This window comes from Bos indicus x Bos taurus, chromosome 26, assembly GCF_003369695.1.
Source record: "Bos indicus x Bos taurus breed Angus x Brahman F1 hybrid chromosome 26, Bos_hybrid_MaternalHap_v2.0, whole genome shotgun sequence".
Lineage (NCBI taxonomy): Eukaryota > Metazoa > Chordata > Mammalia > Artiodactyla > Bovidae > Bos > Bos indicus x Bos taurus.
In genome coordinates this window covers 35538250-35562630 of record NC_040101.1, presented here as the reverse complement: position 1 = coordinate 35562630, position 24381 = coordinate 35538250, and the positions used below count along the sequence as shown (strand labels likewise).

General features: G+C 36.4%; 1 protein-coding gene across 8 annotated transcripts in view; it reads left to right on the top strand.

Annotated features, from left to right (window-relative positions):
- The window catches only part of TBC1D12 (TBC1 domain family member 12), a 119493-nt gene that overhangs the window by 53895 nt on the left and 41217 nt on the right, over positions 1 to 24381 (top strand). For 4 of the 8 annotated variants that reach the window (XM_027529260.1, XM_027529257.1, XM_027529261.1 and 1 more), the window contains exons 2-3: positions 12084 to 12207; positions 13757 to 13816. In XM_027529260.1, the coding sequence (XP_027385061.1) occupies positions 12084 to 12207; positions 13757 to 13816 (184 nt within the window). Of the gene's footprint in view, positions 1 to 12083; positions 12208 to 13756; positions 13817 to 15557; positions 15595 to 18678; positions 18731 to 24381 lie in introns of those variants that run through there. The other 4 variants (XM_027529265.1, XM_027529264.1, XM_027529262.1 and 1 more) reach the window with 3 other exon arrangements.

Here is a 24381-nt window from a genome sequence, read left to right as displayed (position 1 = left end):
ACATTGATCTGGTATTTCTTGAGTTAGTGCTGTTTCTTAACTGTTGCTCCAGATTTTCTCAGTTTCTTTTTGTTATGAAGAGTGGACGTGAGTGGTGCAGAGAATAGAAGACGGTGTGTTTGTGTCTCTGGTGTGTAGGTTGTTGTGTGTGTGAACATAGTGTTGATTGGAGTGGAGAGTGATTTTAATGGAAAGATGAATTACTACTGCCACTCCTTGTTCGCTGTACACACTGACAAAATGTGTCATAGAATGAAAAGCAAACATGAAAAAGCCCAAACTAGAAAACATCGTTTTAATGTTTCCAGTGTATCTGAGGCAATAAGATACCCAACCTGTAGACTTGACAGTTGGAGTTGAGGGAGAACAGCTCTTTATCAGCCCATATGGGTTTGTTACTAGAAGAGAGAAAGACATGGACACAAATAGGACCTCAAAACATCAGCTTTAATACTCACAAAATCTGAGTTGAAAGATACGCCTTTGTACCTCCTAACTCTAAATGTATCCAGCTAGCCAAAGACAGAGACGCTCTATACAGTCAGCAAAAACAAGACCAGGAGCTGACTGTGGCTCAGATCATGAACTCCTTATTGCCAAATTAAGACTTAAATTGAAGAAAGTAGGGAAAACCACTAGACCATTCAGGTATGACCTAAATCAAATCCCTTATGATTATACAGTGGAAGTGAGAAATAGATTTAAGGGACTAGATCTGATAGAGGGCCTGATGAACTATGGACGGAGGTTCCTGACATACTACAGGAGACAGGGATCAAGACCATCCCCAAGAAAAAGAAATGCAAAAAAGCAAAATGGCTGTCTGAGGAGGCGTTACAAATAGCTGTGAAAGAAGGGAACTGAAAAGCAAAGGAGCAAAGGAAAGATATAAGCATCTGAATGCAGAGTTCCAAAGAATAGCAAGGAGAGATAAGAAAGCCTTCCTCAGAGATCAATGCAAAGAAATAGAGGAAAACAACAGAATGGGAAAGACTAGAGATCTCTTCAAGAAAATTAGAGATACCAAGGGAACATTTCATGCAAAGATGGGCTCGATAAAGGACAGAAATGGTATGGACCAAACAGAAGCAGAAGATATTAAGAAGAGGTGGCAAGAATACACAGAAGAACTGTAGAAAAAGGATCTTTACGACCCAGATAATCACGATGGTGTGATCACTGACCTAGAGCCAGACATCCTGGAATGTGAAGTCAAGTGGGCCTTAGAAAGCATCACTACGAACAAAGCTAGTGGAGGTGATGGAATTCCAGTTGAGCTATTTCAAATCCTGAAAGATGATGCTGTGAGAATGCTGCACTCAATATGCCAGCAAATTTGGAAAACTCAGCAGTGGCCACAGGACTGGAAAAGGTCAGTTTTCATTCCAATCCCAAAGAAAGGCAATGCCAAAGAATGCTGAAACTGTCGCACAATTGCACTCATCTCCCATGCTAGTAAAGTAATGCTCAAAATTCTCCAAGCCAGGCTTCAGCAATACATGAACTGTGAACTTCCAGATGTTCAAGCTGGTTTTAATAAAGGCAGAGGAACCAGAGATCAAATTGCCAACATCCGCTGGATCATCGAAAAAGCAAGAGAGTTTCAGAAAAAAAAAACCATTTCTGCTTTACTGACTATGCCAAAGCCTTTGACTGTGTGGATCACAATAAACTGTAGAAAATTCTGAAAGAGATGGGAATACCAGACCACCTGACCTGCCTCTTGAGAAACCTATATGCAGGTCAGGGAGCAACAGTTAGAACTGGGCATGGAACAACAGACTGATTCCAAATAGGAAAAGGAGTACGTCAAGGCTGTATATTGTCACCCTGCTTATTTAACGTATATGCAGAGTACATCATGAGAAATGCTGGGCTGGAAGAAGCACAAGCTGGAATCAGGATTGCCAGGAGAAATATCAATAACCTCAGATATGCAGATGATACCACCCTTAGGGCAGAAAGTGAAGAGGAAATATAAAGCCTCTTGATGAAAGTGAAAGAGGAGAGTGAAAAAATAGGCTTAAAGCTCAACATTCAGAGAACGAAGATCATGGCATCTGGTCACATCACTTCATGGGAAATAGATGGGGAAACAGTGGAAACAGTGTCAGACTTTATTTTTTGGGCTCCAAAATCACTGCAGATGGTGACTGCAGCCATGAAATTAAAAGACACTTACTCCTTGGAAGGAAAGTTATGACCAACCTAGATAGCATATTGAAAAGCAGAGACATTACTTTGTCAACAAAAGTCCATCTAGTCAAGGCTATGGTTTTTCCTGTGGTCATGTATGGATGTGAGAGTTGGACTGTGAAGAAGGCTGAGCGCCAAAGAATTGATGCTTTTGAACTGTGGTGTTGGAGAAGACTCTTGAGAGTCCCTTGGACTGCAAGGAGATCCAACCAGTCCATTGTGAAGGAGATCAGCCCTGGGATTTCTTTGGAAGGAATGATGCTGAAGCTGAAACTTCAGTACTTTGGCCACCTCATGAGAAGAACTGACTCATTGGAAAAGACTGTGATGCTGGGAGGGATTGGGGGCAGGAGGAGAAGGGGACGACAGAGAATGAGATGGCTGGATGGCATCACTGACTCGATGGACATGAGTTTGGGTGAACTCCGGGAGTTGGTGATGGACAGGGAGGCCTGGTGTTCTGAGATTCATGGGGTTGCAAAGAGTTGGACACGACTGAACGACTGAACTGACTGTTGGAGAAGACTCTTGAGAGTCCCTTGGACTGCAAGGAGATCCAACCAGTCCATTCTGAAAGAGATCAGTCCTGGGTGTTCATTGTAGGGACTGACACTAAAGCTGAAACTCCAATACTTTGGCCACCTCGTGTGAAGTGTTGACTCATTGGAAAAGACCCTTATGCTGGGAGGGATTGGGGGCAGGAGGAGAAGGGGACAAGAGGATGAGATGGCTGGAGGACATGAGATGACAAGAGGACAGGAGGATGAGATGGCTGGATGGCGTCACCGACTCGATGGACATGAGTTTAGGTGAACTCCAGGAGTTGGTGATGAACTGGGAGGCCTGGCGTGCTGCAATTCATGGGGTCTCAAAGAGTCACACACGACTGAACAAGGAGCTGAACTGAGTCAGTTCAGTGACTGTGAAAGGCTAGCACACCAGGCCTTTCCTGTAGAGATGGGGGTAGAGGGGTGCAGAGAAAACAGCCTGCATATTAGAAAAATAGAGCAAACAGTATCTTTTCTGCCATTTGGTAACAATGTCTGTCAGCAAAATTTTATCTCCTCAGTTGGAGATGCATAAGGGAGAAAAGAGATGCTAGGAATGTCCCTCTGCCCTGCCACTCTCCTGAAACAGGAAGCAGTCAAAATGAATGACTTCTGTCCTCCAACACTGATGTGTAAATCTCATTCATACAGTCAGGCTTTACCTCCAATTCAGCGTGAAAGAATTGTCCCCTTTTAAGTGTGGGTTCTTGAACACATTTAGCAGTTTTGTTCTGCTAAGAAACCTTTACTGTTGCTTTAAAGTTAAGAACTTTGAATGTCTTGGGAGGGGGGAAAAAGGCGAGGGGAAGAGACAGACAAAGACAGTTTGTCTTTAGTTTGCAAAACTGGTGAGGAGGAACTTTTGCCCACATGTTTATTTGCATTGAGACCTCCACTTTCTCAGTCTCCTGATGGTGGATTGGGGCAGGTGGGTGGCACAGGAATGCGCATGAGAAGAACAACAGAGTATGGGACGTTTTTGTCTATTTTTGTAACTTTTCATTGTATTGTCCCCTTAAGATTTGATAAACTGGTATTTTTCTTCCTAGGCTAGCAAGTAGAAGCCCATTTAGTCTGTAATGTCATTTTAATATCATTCTATATATTTGTAACAATATTTTAAAATTATATTTCATTGAAGATGTATGCCATTTAGCTATGTTATAGTTTTTTCATGGCAAGGGATAACCTGAAAACCCAATCCAAAAGTTATTAGTGGCATAAGAAATTATTGTGAAACATTATCTGATGTCCTTTCTTTGCAGTTGGATACCTGTGGGTTCATATTTATTTTATGACAATCTCTTAGAGTAGCCAAATTTTACTGGATATGTGAATATAAGATACTTGGTTTTGGTTTGTTTTTATGATTTAATGAAAATTTAAGCTTCATTCTGGTCTTATTATAATATTGTACTATAATACATATTATAAGCAGACTTTTTATTGTTGGAGTTATCTATTTGTTGTTTGCTTTTTTTCCCCTTTGTATACCTGCCAGTCATAGCAAGATTCTTCAGAAATTGCATCCATTGAAAGACCAACTGTTGTTTGATTTAAAAAATTATTATTCCTTGACTTTAATTTTGGAAGTTCAAAATATTCTTGTAAATTAATTTTGCACATAAACATATATATATATATATACACATGCATAACATTTTTTAATGATTCAGAATAATTTCTAACAATATTTATTCAAAACTTTGTGTATATTTGACATTTTGTCTGTGATTTGTAAAGGGTTCTGTTCTGTAACTTACAGAGATCTAATGGACAGTGTCGATATGTATAGCCTCTAGCTTTTCACATGAGAATGTGTTTGGTTGTAATTACAGTATCTAATTGTAGCTAAAGGTTATAGAGACAAGCACTCCCAAAAACTCCTTGTAAAACTCTGCACATGAGTTTTCTGATCTGTCATTATCACTGTCCTCTGGTATAATCACATCTTACATTTGTGGTCCTCTCATTCTTTTGCTCTGTCTGCATTCTCAGCTAGGTGACATTCTTTGAAGCTGTGCTTCACTGAGTTTGAAAAAATAATGCTTATGTTCTTTTACTTTATGGTGCTTTAATTAATTATATATGTAACCCTGCAATTCTAGAGAATGAAAAGCTATGTTTTTCACTTTACAGGCACTGCCTTGTTCGTGCATTGTTGTGAGGAGAAAAGCAATTTATAGATTTTTAGATCTGAAACTGTTAAAGTTGTAATTAAAGATTTCGTTCTTGTCAGTGATTGGAGTTGATGGTATCAATAGCTGTGAAAAACAAACAAAACCGCTTGTTCATTGTAGATTCCACCCTCCCCGCACCTGCAAGAGCTAATTGTTAGTGTGAAGGCTTCTGACTAAATAACTAACTCAGTATGATGAAGACAAATTTATATATGAATGTAAATTGACTCTTACAGAATGCTTACAGTCCGAAATGTTTATCAACTTTGGCCCAAAGAAGTTTGTCTAAGCTTGTGACAAAAGTGGATGCCTAAAACTATAGGCAAAGGCTAACTTTATAGCTCCTTAGTGATACATTAAGAATATGAAATCTTTTAATTGGTTTAGTTAGTGCTCTCTAGTTACAAGGGAGTTCCAGTTGGTACATTAGTTTTATATAGCTTAATAAAAACTAGTGTTTTTTTTTTTTTTTTGAGCCATACAAAAGAAATACATATGTAACAGATATGTGAATTATGATGCCTGGTATACATTGGTAAACCCTTTGTCCAATCTCAGAAACAGAACATTACCAACACTACTATTGAAAATATACTACCTTATGAGTGTCTTTTTATCCTCCTCACCCCTAAGAGGTAGCAACTATCCTGAATTTCCTTGATGTTTTATGGAATTATTTTTGCCCAATTTTTTATTATTTTTATTGTTTTTGAGCTTTATAAAAATGATACACTATGTGAACTCTACATCTTGCCCCACCCCTTGCCTTTCTTTTTAAACTCGTTATTTTTAAGATTCATCCATGTTGATGAATGTATGTTTGGTTCATTCTCACAGTGGAATAATATTGCATTTACTAATTAGCATAACTTAAGTTTTCTATTCTTCTATCAGTGGATCTTTGAATTGTTAAAAGATTTTTGCTCTCTTGAACATGTTGCCTTGAATGTTCTTTATATGTCTTCTAGTGCATATGTCCGTAACGTTCTCTGGAGTATGTAGCTAGAAGTATAATGCTCAACAGTAGTATAGTGTATGCAACTGGAACAAGTGATTACACCAACATAAATTCCTCAGTGTTCCTTTCCCTCTACATTTGATATTATCATATTTCTTAGTTTTTGCCCGTCCAATATAAAATATTATTCTAGCTTTAGATTCCAGAAAATCAAGCAAAAATTTAATAATATGTATACATGGGAAAGACCTAGGAAAACTGAGTAACTCTGGGCCTCTTCACTGTTTTAGAAGAATTTGAGAAAGATTGGTATTCTTCTTTAAATATTTGTTAGATTTTTCACCAGTGAAGCCATCTGTTCTTCAGCTCTTCTTTGTTAGGTTTTTGACTATTGAGTCAATTGCCTCAACAGATTTTCTGTTTCTTGAGTCAGTTTTGGTAGTGTGTGTATTTCTAGGAATTTTTCCATTTCATTTATTTGATTTGTTTGTGAACAGTTGTTCGTAGTATTCATATATCCCCCTTATTGGTAGTAATATCCCCCTTTCATTTCTGCTTTTCGTAATTTTACTCTTCTCCTTTTTTCTTAGTCTAGCTAGGAAATTGTCAACTTTGTTGATCTTTCCACAAAATTTGCTTAAAATTTTTTTCTATTGTTTTTCAATTCTCTTTTTCATTTTATCCACTCTAATCCTTACTATTTTCTTCCTTCTGCTAGCTTTGGGTTTAGTTTGCTCTTCTTTTTCTAGTTTTTTTTTTTTTTCAGGTGTGCAGTTATATTATTGATATGAGGTATGGTTCTTTTTAAGTATAGGTGTTTACAGCTATAAACTTTCCTCTTAGCATTGCCTTTGTTGTATACCATAAGTTTTGATATGCTCTATTTCTGTTTCAGTTCATCTTAAGTGTTTTCTAATTTATAATTTCTTGACTAATTTATTCACTTATTGGTTATTAAGTTGGTTATTCACTTATTGGTTATTAAGACTGTGTTGTTTAGTTTCCATGTATTTGTGAATTTTCCAGTTTTCTTCTTTATATTTATATATATATATATATATCTTTGACACATTTATTTATTTATTTATTTGGTGGGCATTGGGTCTCAGCTGCGGCACACAGGATCTCCATTGTGCCATGTGAGATCTTTCATTGGGGCACACAGACTCTCTAGTTGTGGCACAGTGGCTCCAGAGCACGAGGGCTCAGTTATGTGGTGCTCAGGCTCAGTTGCTCCATGGCATGTGGGATCTTAGTTTCCCAACCAGGGATTGAACCTGTGTCCCTTGCATTGCAAGATGGATTCTTAACCACTGTACCACTAGAGAAGTTCCTCTTCCTGTTACTGATTTATAATTTCATTTTATTCTGGTTGGAAAAGATACTTTGTGTGTTTCTAATCTTTTAAAACTTATTAAAGCATTTATGCATTAACATATTGTTCATTCTGGAAAATATTCCATGTATCCTTAAGAATGTGTATCTTACTGTTGTTGAGTGGGATGCTCTGCATATGCCTATTAGGTCTAACTTACTTAATGTTTAAGTCTTCGATTTCCTTTCTGACCTGATTGTTTTTTTTTTTTTTATTAAAACTATGGTACTGAAGTCTCCAGTTATTGTAGAACTGCCTATTCCTTCAGTATTGTCAGTTTTTCTTCATGTATTTTTCTTCCGTTGTTAGGTGTATGTATGTTTATAATTGGGCTTCCCTGGTGACTCAGTGGTAAAAGAATTCACCTGCTAATGCAAGAGATGGAGGTTTGATCCCAGTGTTGGGAAGATCCCCTGGAGAAGGAAATGGCAACCCATTCAATATTCTTGCCTGGGAAATCTCATGGACAGAGGAGCCTGGTGCGTTATATAGTCTGTGGGGTCGCCAAAGGGTTGGGCACAACTTAGCTACTTAACAACAACAAAAATGTTTATAGTAGTTATATCTTCTTGCTGGATTAAACTTTGCCCCAACACATAATGTTCTCTTTTGCTTCTTGTAACCTTTTTGACTTAACATCTATTTTATGTGACAATAATATAATCACTGGCATTCTCTTTTGGTTACTATTTGCTTTCAATATAATTTTCCATCTTTTTACTTTTAACCTCTTTGTATCTTTTTATCTAAAGTGAATATTTTATAGACAACATGTGCCTGCTGCTAAGTCACTTCAGTTGTGTCTGACTTTTTGTGACCGAATGAACTGTAGCCTACCAGGCTTCTCTGTCCATGGGATACTCCAGATAAGAATACTGGAGTGGGTCGCCGTGCCCTCCTTCTGTGGATCTTCCCAACCCAGGGATCAAACCCTGTCTCTTCCATCTCCCGCATTGGCAGGCGGGTTCTTCACCACTGTGCCACCCAGGTAGACAACATACATAGTATTTTTAATCCAGTCTGCCAGTCACTCTCCTTTTAATAAAAGTTTAATCAACTTATATTTAAATTCGTTGTTGATGAGTAAGGATTTCTGTCATTTAGCTGTTTATTTTCTGTATGTCTTATATATATTTTTTGTTCCTCAGTTCCTCCTTACTACTTTTTGTATTTAGTTGAATTTTTAGTGTACCATTTTGATTCTCTTATGTATATTTTAAAGTTATTTTCTAGTGGTAACTTTGGGGATTACAATTGACATCATAAACTTAAAGCAACTTGGTTTGAATTATACCGAATTAATTTCATTAGCATATAAACCAGTTTCATTAGTGTACTAATACTGTGCTAACTATATACATTTCTGTACCTCCTCATTTATATTGTTATTGTCAGAGATTACATGTTTGTATGTTGTATGCCCAATAACATAAATTTGTAAATATTATTTTATGCATTTACCTTTTAAATCACATAGGAAAAAATGTGGAGTTATAAACAGAAAAGTACAATAATACTGGGTTTGACATTTACCTGTGTAAATAATTTTACCAGTGTTTTCTCATGGTTTTAAGCTACTTTTCACTTCATTCTGAAGAATTCTTGACATTTCTTGTAGGGCATATCTGTTAGGAATGAGCACGCTTAACTTGTTTATCTAGAAATATCTTCATTTTTCCTATATTGTTGAAGGATAGATTTTTGCTGCATATAGAATTCTCAGTTGATAGTTTTTTTTTTTCCCCTAGAACTTTAAATTATGTCAGCCTGACACTTTATGGCCTACAAGATGTCATATGAGAAATCAGGTGTTAATCTTATGAAGATAGATTGTTTGTGATAGTTGCTTCTCTCTTGATGTTTGCAAAATTCTCTCTTTGTCTTTTGACAGTTTGACTATAATGTATCTTTGTGTATATCTCCTTGAATTTATTTTGCTTGGAGTTTGTTGAGCTTCTTGGATGTGTAGGTTTGTGTCTTCCATCATATTTGAAAAATTTTTAGCCATTCTTCAAAATTGTTTCTGCCACCTCCCTTTTTTTTTCCTCTTCTGATTCTGGAACTTTTATAGTATATATGCTAGTATATGCCATAGGGTTGTACAAATTTCTCAGGCTCTGCTCATTTTTATTCATTCTTTTTTCTTTGTGCTCTTGAGACTGAATAAGTTCAACTGTCTTATTGTCATGTTACATGCTGATATTTTCTTCTGCTTGCTGTAATCTGATGTTGAACTATTTTAGTGAATTTTAAATTTTATTCTACTTTTCAGTTCCAGAATTTGTTTGGTTCCTATATATAATGTCTCTAATGATATTCTCACTTTGTTCCTTGCTTGATTTCCTTTAATTCTTTGTTCATAGTTTTGGTTAGCTCATTGGGTATATTTATGACAGTTAATGTAACATGTTTGACTAGTAATCTCATTGTCTCAACTTCCTTAGGAATAGTTTTTGCCAAATTCTTTCTCCTGTGACTGGTCTATACTTTGCTGTGTCTTTATATGTATTATAATTCTTTTCTTGTTGAGACCTGGACATTCTGAGCATTATTATGTTGAAACCGCATAAATCTGTTTTCTCAGTTCTCAGTGACTGCAGATTTTTGTTCATTGAAGGCTAGAGCCATCTGTTTGTGTTATTTCCAAACTGTTTTTGCAAAGTGTGTAATCCTTTTTGTGTGTGGTCACAAGTTTCTGTTCTGTTATTTCCTGCAGTTAGCTGGTGGCCTGACTAAGATTTCCTTAAATATCTGGGTCAAAAAATGTACCCTTTTTTAATGTTCTAATAGATACCACCAATGGAAGCTGCTGCTGCTGCCTGTTCTAGAAACTATTCCTCCTGGAGCCAGCAAGCTGCTGTCTCCACTGCTGCAGGAGGGAAGGGCTGAGGAACAGTTGATGGTAGTTGGTTCACCCATGCTCTTCACTTAAGGAAGATCAGCAGCCTCTCCTTTCATGCACTCCCTTGGTGGTTATAAATTTCTGATAAGGTTCTGAAATTCTAAAATGATTGATTCCAATTGCTCTTTCTGGCTCAAATTTTACTTTGGTGGAGACACTGATTTCTAGATCCTTCTACTTCATTTTGCATCGGTGATGTCTTTTGAAGTGCAAGTGTTTCAATTTAAGCTTGGTTCATCAGTGTTTCTTTTATAGATCATGCTTTTGATGTCTCATGCAAGAATTCTTTGTATAAACCTTGGTGTCAAAGGTCCTTCCCCTGTGTTTAACATGGTTGGATGGGAAACCTTGGTTGGAAGGTGTGTAGGCAGGCCACATGGAGGCTTGTGGGGGAAGCATAGCTTGATGAGAACTTTCTGGGGAGTACAAGTGAGCTGTGTGGGGCTTACAGAGAGAATTAGTGCATCAGTGCTGGCAGGAAGCCTTTGGGGTGCCAGTTTACATGTTAAGAGGACTACAGGAAAGCCATCTGCCAGTTGAGTTGCTGAGGCTGCAAGTTTGCTGAGGGACTTGGGCACATGACTGAGCAGAATTCTACTGGATATCCTCACACCAAACCACTGACCCACTCTGCTTCAGCTGGAAACCACAGGAGACCAGAGCCCCTTTCTCCTGCTGTGTCCCTTCAGTGCTCTCTACTGAGAAAGTGTAACAGCTTCATGTTTATTTTAAAAGGAGAAATCCTCAAAGGAATTCCATGTTGTCACAGAGCGTATACTGCAGGGTTCATAATGGAGCTATGAGGCAATAAATTGATGAGCAGCACACAAGGTATAAAATAGTATTTAAATTAATAGGCCATCCTTTGAGGCATGAAACTGTATTGTAAATATACCAGTCCTTCATGTAATCATTATTGAAAACGTAGATATTTTATGAAATAGGAAACTGAGTAAACTATATATGGTCTCAGATGAAACTTTTAGAGTATCCTAAGTAGGAATTAGTCTAAATTGTCATCAAAAGTTATCAATTCACTTCCACTGTACAATCAGGAAAATGAAAGTATTTCTTTATTATTGATTAACCCATATTTTGTAGGAGTCCGTTGATATCTTTCTAAACTCGAAGAATAGCCTTAACATTATGCATTAAAAATTTATCCCATTCTTATCACAATAATGTACTTTTAAGAACAGATGTATGTATGTATTTTGAGTATAGATAAACCAAGTTATTTGAGATTTCAAATACTTTGTGACTGTTTGTATGTAAAAATTTTAAATTTTCTTAGTGAATATTTATATCACAGCTTATATGAAGTGTTTATATTCAGTTGGATTCATTGTACCTTTCTGATTAGTCTGTGGTACCCTGGCATGCCATATTGATGTATACATATTTTGAATATCACTCCTGTTTACATGTACAATATATACTTAATTTGGTTGGTAAGGGCATGGTGATTATAAGTAAAATCCTTGTTCCTTATGCAGATTTTTGTTTAGACTGTCAATGAGAAATAACTTTCTTACTAGGTTACATGTTGGCCCTTTCACAGTAAGCTTTTCTTGTGCATACTTGCCTAGGAAAAACAGTTTGCATATACATATATTATAGGAATAGGCTCAATAGATACTCTTTTATTTCAAACACTAACAAATTGTTACAGAGAATAATTAAGTAGTATTTTCCCACAAAAATTGTATGGCTTAATCCTTTACCTATTTTATACAAGTTCTCTTTAACTTTTTTGTTCTCAGATTTTTGGCTTTTACTGTCAAGTATAATACATGTATAGTCAATTCTAGTACACTTTGTAGCTAGTTCAAAGCAAATGTTTACATTTTATTTACATCTACCATTTTTCAAGTAGTTCCCTGGTTACCAGAAGCACAATTCATGTAACTTTTCTGTGTTTCAGAAACCTTTTCCCAAAAAGGACAAAAGAACTCAAATCAGTTGTACATAGTGCTCCTGGCTGGAAATTATTTGGTAAAGTCCCTCCCAGAGAGAATCTTCAGAAAACTTCCAAAATCATTCAGCAGGTAAGTACTAATATAGCCATGCGGTTTGTCTTGCTTTCCAAAGATTCTCTTCTAGATAACCATATTCTACTTTCATTGATTTTTTTTAACATACAAAATTTTGTGACTATAGATATTTGTAGTAATCTTAAGTTTTTTTTTTAAAGCATGACGTATATTTTCAATTATATTTTATGGTTGTGACAATTATTGATAGTAGCAGAACACTGATTTTCTTTCCTAGTTATTCCTTGGATAGTGTCTTCTTTTTTCTTTCTTTTTTAAAATTTTCTCAGTAAACCATTCTCACCACATACTGTGACTTCTAATTGAACATGGTAGCATTTGCAGTGGCACAGCTTTTATGTATGATGGGTAGTTGTGAACTGATATATTTTGAGGTTGAAAATTTCCTTGGTCATTTTCTGATTTTCTACCAAGGACTTTGTGAGATGGGTGGGTATATATTCTATTTCCAGTAATTTAGGAGCCAGTTCTTCTGTTACCTCTCTTAATATCCATATTCTTGAGTTCTTAAGAATTTCATGTGTTATTTGACTTCTTAGCTTGTGCTTCTCAGTAATAGGAGATCCGTGAGACTGGACAACAGTGAGACTCCTTTATCAGTTTGTGGCATTTTTAAGTTCAGAGAAGTTACTCCTCAGAAGGAGATAGAATGATAAATGTCTTATTTATCTCCTTCCAATTATAGTTTATCAAATTTAGCACATCCAGCATTTATAAAAATAATCACCATGAAAACAATAATCGTCATTTAAATTGGGAAAATATTTTCCTATAAGGATTTAATAGTGTTCTTTTTATTGCTGAAAGGAAAAACTGGTTTCCCAAGTAAATAAGAACATAATTTTTATATCTTTAATAGCATTTGTTATAGTTAATTTCATTTTCAAGTAATTAAAATATTGACTAGTTTATATGCTGCTCAGACTTAACACTAAAGTGCTATGATTCCAAAGCTGTGTGCCGAGGGTCCCCCATGTGCTGCAGTGGCTAATGCTGATGGGAACTATGGCAAACTCAGTAATACTCTTCCACCGTTTGTTGGATATGGTGCTGCCTGAGAGCTTGAGGTAGTACACAGTTTTAACATAAAATGGAAATACATTACTTTCTGTGACATTGTGTCTTTGTGAATCTGGTTTTTCTGAGTTTGCTGTGGTAAAAATCAGATATTGTGCAAAAATCAGTGTGGAACAGGAAATGAAGGTGATGGTGTCCAGTCTTATTTCAAGATTTGTGAAATTGTACGCTGCACAAAAGGCACACATGCCCCAATTAGTAATTAATTGTGGTTATTTAAGAATGCAGTAAAGCTTTCTTTTAATTTATGTGTATTTTTTCAAATGGCTACTAAGTACTGGGACATACTGCTCATTAAACAGAATAACTGGGTATTTCTGTTGGTTTAGGGGGTGCCAATAATAATTACTGAGGCACTAAGGTTGCTGTTAATCCAATAAAGTTTGGGAATCTTTGCTATCTGGACGTCTTAAATTTTAACTCGGTTTTTTTTTTGTAAAGTCTAAAAGTAACCTCTCTTGTCTAGAGTTTTTCAGAAGACCAAGTTCGCCCTCTAGAGGCAAAAACAGTGGTCTTGCTATTGAAGGTTTGTATTCTTGACTTTATGGTAGTTTACCTGAAATATGCATGTGCATATAGTACTTTAATATCTTTATGTAAACTAACATTCTGTGATATTTTCTTATGGTAGGTCTCTAATTACTAGTGGATAATTATCTGTTTATGGATGTGCCATTGCCTTTAATCTGCTGTTTTCATTTTGGAGTGCCAAGGCCTCACATTTTCTTTCCTTTTTATATATATGTTGTTTGAAAATCTGATGAGTGGTCAGGAAAAGAACAAGTCTTATTTTCAAATGGGAAGAAAGAGTGGGATTGAAATGCAGTTTCTATCTTCTACAGTCCCTTTCTGGCTGTTTATTGATTACATGGTTACATGTTGATTATTGGTTACATGTTGATTTCTCTCAGCTGCTGCTTTTAATTTTTGAGTGTTCTGGTGTGTGTAGGGACTAGTGTGTATTTTGGTGCCTTTTTCATGCTTCTGTTTGTTTTCTGGGAGCCGTGATGGATAGCAAAGTCATTGTTCCTCTGACTGTTTTCCACCCTCAAAAATGTGTCTGTTTCACCATGTGATGGAATGTTTCTGCTTTCTCTTTTACTACAGTTTTTGTCCTATACCCCACCCCCTATTTGTCTCATTTTGCTATTCTCTTTCCTGCAATTGTCATTTTAAACGTGGGCATGATTTTCTTTTATTAGTAATGGAAAAGCTACAACTTTCTGTTTCCACTTGAAAACAGTTTGTTTTACAGTCCTAATTTCTAAACTCTGTAAAACATTATCAGTATAAAACTACATTTGAGATCTTTGACTATGTTCACATGTAAAATGTGTTTTGTGTTTAGAATCAGAATTTAAAATAATGTAAGAGTAAAACCATGAAGAGTGTTCAGACACGTCTGTCATGTTTTAGGATAAGGTTTTAAGCTGTTACGGCTATAGAAAATGAAGGTAGCTAGTATTCCACTGTAAAACTGTCTGAAAAAGTGAGGCAGTGCTAGAAGTACTAAGGAAAAAATAGATTCCTTTGATCTTTCTTAAGATGCATCACTTGCTTCAAGAAGGGCAAAACTGTAAAATTTGTTAGAATATTAGAGTGGTAGTAGTATTTTATAGGATAATTATTTCATTAAGCAGATATCCAGAAAGGAGTTGCCATATTCTTAAGGATGAGTATATGTTTGGGGACTAGAATTTTTTTCTAATGGAAAGACACTTATAAGATTATAAATTTAACTAAACTACTTTGAATTGCAACCTTTTTCTCTATTAATTGTTAATTGCACAAATAGCACATGATTATATTCTCTATAAAATATAAAACATTATAGGAAGGTATATCTCATTTTACATTTCCCTTCACAGTTTTAGGCCTTTTAAAATTCAATTTTTGTGTAGAAAACACAGTTATTTTCATGTGTATATACTTTTACATTCTATGTTATTTTTTCCCCTAAGAACAAAATGTTACTGTATATAAAACTTTTTGCCTTCTTTTAAGTGTTTTGTATCTATAGTTTTTCAGAGATACATGAAGTTCAAAAGTGAAAGATACTTATAGGTTAACTATTTTTAAAAAGTTATTAAAAGTTTGATCAATTTAGTACTTTACATGTTAATAGTAAAGAAGTATAAAAATAATTTTAGGATAATAGCAAAATCAGACTGACTCAAGTTTGGCATTTAACTTGACAATCAGTCCCCAAATCATATGAATATTCATAATATTATTTTATGAGGATTATCACATGTGTTCTCTTGCAGGTATGAAATTCCTGCTTGTGGCCATCTGAACCAGTTGGTGAGCCATGTTAAAAATCGCATCTATTAATTATAAATAGTATTTCAGTTATATTGTAGTTCAATTGACCTAAGTTTTTGGTTTTTCTAAATTAATAGGCTGAAGTTGGAATACAGCTACAGAGTTTGTCTTATGACCCCCAAACTGCAAGTGAGAATTATTTCAAATGCGCCATGTTATGTGTAACTGTAACATGATTGCATACTAGATCGAACATAGTCTATGTCAAACTCAGTCTTTCAGTAGAAAGTAATTTTTTGCTTGGCACTATTGGCATCTTTTTCATTATGAATAGGTGAGATTATAGTACTTAGATGATGTTTCATGTTTTTCATCACTCGTCTTTTTCTGAGTGGTATTTTAGTTGAGTGTTTGAATCACTTTCAGCTATCTTTTGACAGGCAAGGAAAAAAGTTTTAAGACTCAAGTTTCTTAATCTGAGCATTTCAAATTGTCTAAAATAGAATAGGTCATGGACTTACCTGGCAGTCCAGTGGTTAAGATGCCTCACTTCCATTGCAAGGAACGCCTGTTTGTCCCCTGGTCGGGGAACTAAGATCCCACATGCTGTGCAGTGTGACCAAAAAATAGAAGAAAAAATAAAGGAGAAAAGGTCATTCTCCTCAATTAAGCCTTTGACTTGAGGAATAGTAAGTAGCATTGTGGAAAGGACTAGAATACACATACTTTATGAGCACTAATTATGTTACACTTTGTAAGGGTAGAGCATAGTTTTCTGGTTACTAACATTATTGGTTTATGTAGTTAGGATACTTGAAAAATTTGTTGATTTTAGTTATGCTTAAATATAGATACCTTCAGTATAAAGTTTGAGTGAGCACTGCAGTAAATGAACCACTTCATTGTTGTTAAATTGTTTAGGGTCTGAACTGTGTTCAGAATTTGTTTTTGATAAGTCCTTAAAACTGTTACACACTTGCATGTTCCTTCATCTTTGTTTACCTAATGTATTGTCACCTTGTAAAGGAAGTGAATAATTACCTTTCTAGCCACACATGTGTTCCTTATTTATAGTTAATGATAAATTGCTGTGTCTTTCCTATGTATGAATAAGTTTGATTTCATAAATGTTGATTTCTGTGGCCTGAAGATTGAGAGAGGACTTTGTACCAGCTCTGGGCCTGTGCTCCTGGGAGAGGGGAGAAGTATGAACCTTAAGAAAGAAGGTTAAATTAGTTAAAGAAATGGAAAGAATAATAATAATAAGTTCTCATAAGTTGAACAGGGCAGAATTTGGGGGAATTTTTTTTTTTTTTAATTGTTAAAGACAGAGACTTGGAAAAGAGTTGCAATTTGAAAATACTCTTGTTATTTGATTCCAAACATATAATTCGAGCATCAAAGTAGAAGTTATATTCCTTCTGTCATGATGTCAGACTTATAATTATGTTAGGCTTCAGATTACACTAAACAAAATTGTGTTAATAGCTTTACCAAAATGAAGTTTATTAAGACACTGCTGTATGCCAGAGGATGATGAAATGCTTTGCCCTCGGTTTCAGTTAAACTTGAATTATAGGATGCATTTTATTTCTTCTAATTCACAGATCCTAGAATCAATCACTAAAGGTATCCTAATTGGCTATCCCCTCTACTACAAGCATGATGATTTCCCTGGCTTTTGGATCAAATTGTATAAAATTGTCTTTATCTTGGGTAGACATGTTCTTAAGGTGATAGAGATGTCCACATGGGGAGTTTCTTCCATTTCTGAAACATTATTCTGACTGTCTATAAATGGCTACCATAATATAGAAACATGAGGGTTTGCTTACTGACACAGATTTAACACTAACCCCTTTAGGAGTAGTGTTCTCACTGTACGCTGAAACTCAAAAGTCAAGTCAGTGTATATGCATCAAGCTTATTTTGGCTTTCACATTGTCTTTAAAGGAGAAGCTCCTATTTCATTCTTCCTTTTCCCCAGACCCCGTATTTTAGTTCAAGAAGTTGGTCAAAGACTCCTGCCACCCTCCCTTTGAACCCATAGACTTATCTTTTCTCATATCCCTCTCCTAGTACATTCTTTTTCTGGTGAGTCCTTTAGATATAGAGCCTAACACATCAAAATATTGTAGGATACCATTCTGTGACCAGCTTATTGTGTTACTTCATATTAGCAAGCTCTAAATCTTTTCTCTTGTAGAATTTGAAGGACAAAATTCTTTAATTGATCCTAGATTCTTCTCTAAGTTTGTCTGGCTTTCATTTTAATGAATGTGTAATTTATTCAACAGACATTGACTGTACGATAAAATAGGCATGGTTTAGGTTCTTGAGAAATAGATTAATATGAGTCCTAGCTTTTCTGTTATTCTAGTATAACTGTGGGAAGGAGGGAAAAGATTCATATATGGTTATCATATAGTATAGTGAATGCTGTAGTTGTGAACAAAGTACGGGAGTAGAGATGAAAGAGTGATTAATTCTACTCAGGATTACATGCAGTTTGTGTTCTGAAATATACTCGTAGGAGTTCACTAGGTAGACAAGATGGGGAAAGCTGTTCCAGATAGAGAAAATTGAATGAGCAAGCAGGAATGCACTCAGTATTAGCTCAGAAAGAATCTACCTTCAATGCAAGAGCCCCAGGTTCAATCCTTGGGTGAGGAGGATCCCCTGGAGAAGGAAATGGCAACCCACTCCAGTATTCTTGCCTGGAAAATCCTATGGAAAGAGAAGCCTGGTGGGCTACAGTCCATGTGGTTGCAAAGAGTTGGACACCGCTGAGCGACTGAGCAGGGAAGAGGTGAAGGTCATTAGCCACAGGTTAGAAAGCTGGACTTAACCAAAATACTTTCAGTGCTGAGACATCAAATTCATATATTAGAAATATTCTGGAGGCTTTATAGAAACTAGAAAAGAGTGAGATTGCAAAGGACTTTGAGATTTGTTGTAGTAGTCTATGATTCTGTTCTCAAACACAGTGGATTACCTAGGGAATGAGTTAAAAATACAGTTTCCTCAACCCCATACTTTGAGTTCTTAATGTCAATTTTGTGTTTTTCAATTCTTGTGTTTCTAGTTGTTTCTTTTTCAAATCTGCTATATCACTTTTTGCAGTTTACAGTTCCCTGCTGAAATTTCAAGCTTGGCCTTTATCTCCTTAAACATAGTAAGTATAGTTTTTCATAGCCTGTGTCTGATAATTTCAATGTCTGGAAATTCTATAGGTCTGCTTATATTGAATATTGACTCTGCTAGTTTTTGTTAGTGGATGCTATTTTATTTCTGTGTGTGCTTTGTTACCTTTGCTTGGGTGCTGGATGTAATATTTGAAATATTATATGTAGAAAGCAATTTGAAGTACATCTTGTTTGCTTCCAAGTTTTAGCAATAGTGAATAAAGCTGCTATAAACATCTATGTGTTAAGTATTTTTGTGGGTGTAAGTTTTCATTTCTTTTGGGTGAATACCAAGGAGCCTGGTTGCTGAATCATATGGTATTTTAGTTTTATAAGAAACAGCCAAACTGTCTTCCAAAGTAACTGTACCATTTTGCATTCCTACCAAGCAGTGAATGAGCATTTCTTTCTTTCCACATCCTCACCAGTATTTGGTGGTATCAGTGTTTTGAATTTTGACCATTCTAATAGGTGTGTAGTGGTATCTGATTGTTATTTTAATTAGCAATTGACATATAAATTAGAATATATTACTTGTTATCTGCATATCTTATTTAGTGAGGTGTCTTTTCTGATCATTTTTGATTGGATTGCTCATTTTCTTATAATAATAAAAACAGAACTCAGTAGAATTTTAAGAGTTCTGTATGTATTTTGTATAGCAGTCCTTCATCTGATGTATCTTTTACAAGTATTTCCTCCCAGTCTATGTCTTCTCATTCTCTTGACAGTGTCTTTCACAGAGCAGAGGTTTTTAATTTTTATCAAGTCCTGCTTCTCAATTTTTTTCATGAATTATTAGTTGATTGTGTTTATGTGGAATTGTTTTCGACTGTCTGTTCTGTTCCATTGTCTAGTCCTTTGTCATTGCTGCATTGTATTGATTACTGTAGTTTTATATTAAGTCCTGAAGTCAGGTAATGTTTGTCCTCCAACTTTCTTCTTCTTCGATATTGAGTTTGGTATTCTGGGTCTTTTGCCTACATATAAACTTTTTTTTTTTTTAACTGTTCTTTCAGATTTTGTATATAGACTAGATCATGGCATCTGCAAGCAAAAGCAGTTTTATTGTTTCTTTTCTAATCAGTATACCTTGTATTTCCTTGTCTTGTTGCATTAGCTAAGACTTTTCACAATGTTGACAAGCAGTGGTGGGAGGGGACATCCCTTGCCTTGTTCTTAGTGGGAAAACTTAAAGTTTCTCACCATTAGATATAGTATCAGCTTTGGGTTGTTTTGTAGATGTTCTTTATCAAGAAAGGAATGACCCTTTTATTCCTACTTTAATGAGAATTTTTGTTATGAATGACTTGAATTTTCCCACTTGATCTTGGCATATAATCCTTTTTATACATTATTTGATTCAATTTACTAATATTTCATTGAGGATGTTTGCATCTGTGTTTCTGAGATGTATTGATCAGGGTTTTCTTTTAATGTCTTTGCCTGTTTTAATATTAGGGTAATGCTGGCCTCATTGATTAAATTAGGAAGTATTCTCTTTGCTTTTATATTCTGGAAGAGATCATTGCTTGCTAAGTCGCTTCAGTCGTGTTCGACTCTGTGCTACCCCATAGACAGCAGCCCACCAGGCTCCCCTGTTCCTGGGATTCTCCAGGCAAGAACACTGGAGTGGGTTGCCATTTCCTTCTCCAATGCATGAATGTGAAAAGTGAAAGTGAAGCCGCTCAGTCGTGTCTTAAGTCTAAGTGACCTCATGGACTTCAGCCTACCAGGCTCCTCTGTCCATGGGGTTTTCCAGTAAGAGTACTGGAGTGGGTTGCCATTGCCTTCTCCGAGGAAGAGATCATAGGGAATTGATATAATTTGTTCCTTAAATGTTTCTTAAAATCTGCCCATGAACTCATCTGAGCCAGGAGCTGTCTCTTTTGGAAAGTGATTATCAATGCAGTTCTCTTTGTCCTTCCTTCTTTCCCTCCTTCACTCCTTCCCTTTCTCCCTTACTTTTCTTTTCATTTTTCCCAGCTTTTTTGAGGGTATAATTGTTGATTGAATTTTTTAAATAGATAGCAGGACTGTTCAGATCATCCCTTTCTTCTGTGAGTTTTAACAGATTATGTCTTTAAGAAATTTATCCATTTCATCTAAGTTATCAAATTTATGGGCATATAATTGTTAATATTTCTTTCAGTTCAGTTCAGTCACTCAGTCGTGTCAGACTCTTTGCGACCCAATGAATCTCAGCACTCCAGGCCTCCCTGTCCATCAACAGCTCCAGGAGTTCACTCAAACTCATGTCCATCGAGTTGGTGATGCCATCCAGCCATCTCATCCTCTGTCATCCCCTTCTCCTCCTGCCCCTAATCCCTCCCAGCATCAGAGTCTTTTCCAATGAGTCAACTCTTCGCATGAGGTGGCCAAAGTATTGGAGTTTCAGCTTTAGCATCAGTCCTTCCAGTGAACACCCAGGGCTGATCTCCTTCAGAATGGACTGATTGGATCTCCTTGCAGTCCAAGGGACTCTCAAGAGTCTTCTCCAACACCACAGTTCAAAAGCATCAATTCTTCGGCGCTCAGCTTTCTTTAACATACATCAAATCTGTAGTGATACCCCTCTTTCATTTATGATATTTGTAGTTTGTATCTGCTTTCTCTCTTCCTCTCTCCCTTCCTTCCCCCCTTTATCCTAGAGCTTGCAATATGCATTTACATCTAATATAAACCCATTTAAAAATAATGTTTACCACTTCACAGTGCTGCAAGTGCTTCATAACATCAAAATATTCCTAATTGCTTCCTTCCATCATTTGTATGTTTGCTGTCATTCATTTCATTTACACATGAGCATGCTCACATACACATACACACAACCATATGTAACTGAATGTATCATTATTTGGAACAAGCTGTTATCTGTTGGACCAGTTAAGGCTAGTAAAAAGAGAATTTTTATTTTACTTTCATGTATTTCTTTCTGATACTGTTTTTTTTATGTAGACAAAAATTTCTGAGGTGTCCCTTTCCCTCTCTCTGAAGAGCTTCTCTCAACATTTCTTGCAAGACAGATATCTATTGGCAACAAATTCTCTCAATTTTTGTTAGCTTGGAAGAGTCTTTTTCTTCTTTGTTTTTGAAGGCTAATTTCATAGGGTGCAGAGCTTCTCTGTAAATTGTTATCTTTGCTTTTGTGTAGAGAGGTTTTTTCACCTCTGGCTTCTTTCAAGATTTTTTAAAATCTTTGATTTTCTGCAGTTGGCCACCCACTCCAGTATTCTTGCCTGGGAAATCCAATGGACAGAGGAGTCCCTGGGGTCGCGTAGAGTCAGACACGACTGAGCGATTGTCACACTAACACACTTTCTGCAATTTAAATATGATTTGCCTAGGTGTAGTTATTTGGGCATCTATACGACTTTGTGTTCTGAGCTTTCTGATCTGTAGTTTGGTGTAGACATTAATTTATAGAAATTCCTGGTTATCGTTCCTTCAAATATTGCTTCTGTTCCATTTTCTCTCTCTTCTTTTGGTAGTCCCATTACACGTATATTACATCTTGTGTAGTTGTCCCACAGTACTTGGATATTCTGTTCTCTGTTTCTCAGTCTTTGTTCTCTTTTTCAGTTTTGGAGGTTTCCAATGAGGGATCCAATAAAAGGATCCAATGAGGGATCACAATAAACTGTGGAAAATTCTGAAAGAGATGGGAATACCAGACCACCTGATCTGCCTCTTGAGAAAGCTATATGCAGGTCAGGAAGCAACAGTTAGAACTGGACATGGAACAACAGACTGGTTCCAAATAAGAAAAGGAGTATGTCAAGGCTGTATATTGTCACCCTGCTTATTTAACTTATATGCAGAGTACATCATGAGAAACGCTGGACTGGAGGAAGCACAAGCTGGAATCAAGATTGCTGGGAGAAATATCAATAACCTCAGATATGCAGATGACACCACCCTTATGGCAGAAAGTGAAGAGGAACTAAAAAACCTCTTGATGAAAGTGAAAGTGGAGAGTGAAAAAGTTGGCTTAAAGAATTGAAAGAGACACGTGTACCCCAATGTTCATCGCAGCACTGTTTATAATAGCCAGGACATGGAAGCAACCTAGATGTCCATCAGCAGATGAATGAATAAGAAAGCTGTGGTACATATACACAATGGAGTATTACTCAGCCATTAAAAAGAATACATTTGAATCAGTTCTAATGATGTGGATGAAACTGGAGCCTATTATACAGAGTGAAGTAAGCCAGAAAGAAAAACACCAATACAGTATACTAATATATATGGAATTTAGAAAGATGGTAACAATAACCCTGTATACGAGACAGCAAAAGAGACACTGATGTATAGAACAGTCTTTTGGACTCTGTGGGAGAGGGAGAGGGTGGGATGATTTGGGAGAATGGCATTGAAATATGTATAAATATCATATATGAAACGAGTCGCCAGTCCAGGTTCGATGCACGATACTGGATGCTTGGGGCTGGTGCACTGGGACGACCCAGAGGGATGGTATGGGGAGGGAGGAGGGAGGAGGGTTCAGGATGGGGAACACATGTATACCTGTGGTGGATTCATTTCGATGTTTGGCAAAACCAATACAATATTGTAAAGTTTAAAAATAAAATAAAATTTTAAAAAAAAGTTAGCTTAAAGCTCAACATTCAGAAAACAAAGATCATGGCATCCATTCCCATCACTTCATGGGAAATAGATGGGGAAACAGTGGAAACAGTGTCAGACTTTATTTTTCTGGGCTCCAAAATCACTGCAGATGGTGACTGCAGCCATGAAATTAAAAGGCTTTTACTCCTTGGAAGGTAAGTTATGACCAACCTAGATAGCATATTGAAAAGCAGAGACATTACTTTGCCAACAAAGGTCCATCTAGTCAAGGCTATGGTTTTTCCTGTGGTCATGTATGGATGTGAGAGTTGGACTGGGAAGAAGGCTGAGTGCCAAAGAATTGATGCTTTTGAGCTGTGGTATTGGAGAAGACTCTTGAGAGTCCCTTGGACTGCAAGGAGTTCCAACCGGTCCATTCTGAAGGAGATCAGCCCTGGGATTTCTTTGGAAGAAATGATGCTAAAGCTGAAACTCCAGTACTTTGGCCACCTCATGTGAAGAGCTGACTCATTGGGAAAGACTGATGCTGGGAGGGATTGGGGGCAGGAGGAGAAGGGGATGACAGAGGATGAGATGGCTGGATGGCATCACTGACTCAATGGACGTGAGTCTCAGTGAACTCCGGGAGTTGGTGATGGACCGGGAGGCCTGGCGTGCTGAGATTCATGGGGTTGCGAGTCGGACACGACTGAGCGACTGAACTGAACTGAATGAGGGATCCTCTAGTTCAAGGTTTCTTTCCTCAACTGTTTGCCTCTACTCCATCAGAGGTGTTTCTCTTTTAGTTAGTTTTTTTTTTTTTAATCACTAGCATTTCCTTTTCATTCTTTCTTAGAATTTCCATTTCTCTGCTTCCATTATTCATCAATTGTTGCATGTTGTCTACCTTTCCCATTAAAGCTCTTAGCACACTAATAGTATTCAAAAATTCCTTGTTTATAAGTCCAACATTATTACCATATAGACTATGGTTCTGATGTGTTCAATCTCCTTGAACTGTGTTTTTTGCTTTTTAGTATGACTTATAATTTTTTGTTGAAGAGTGGAT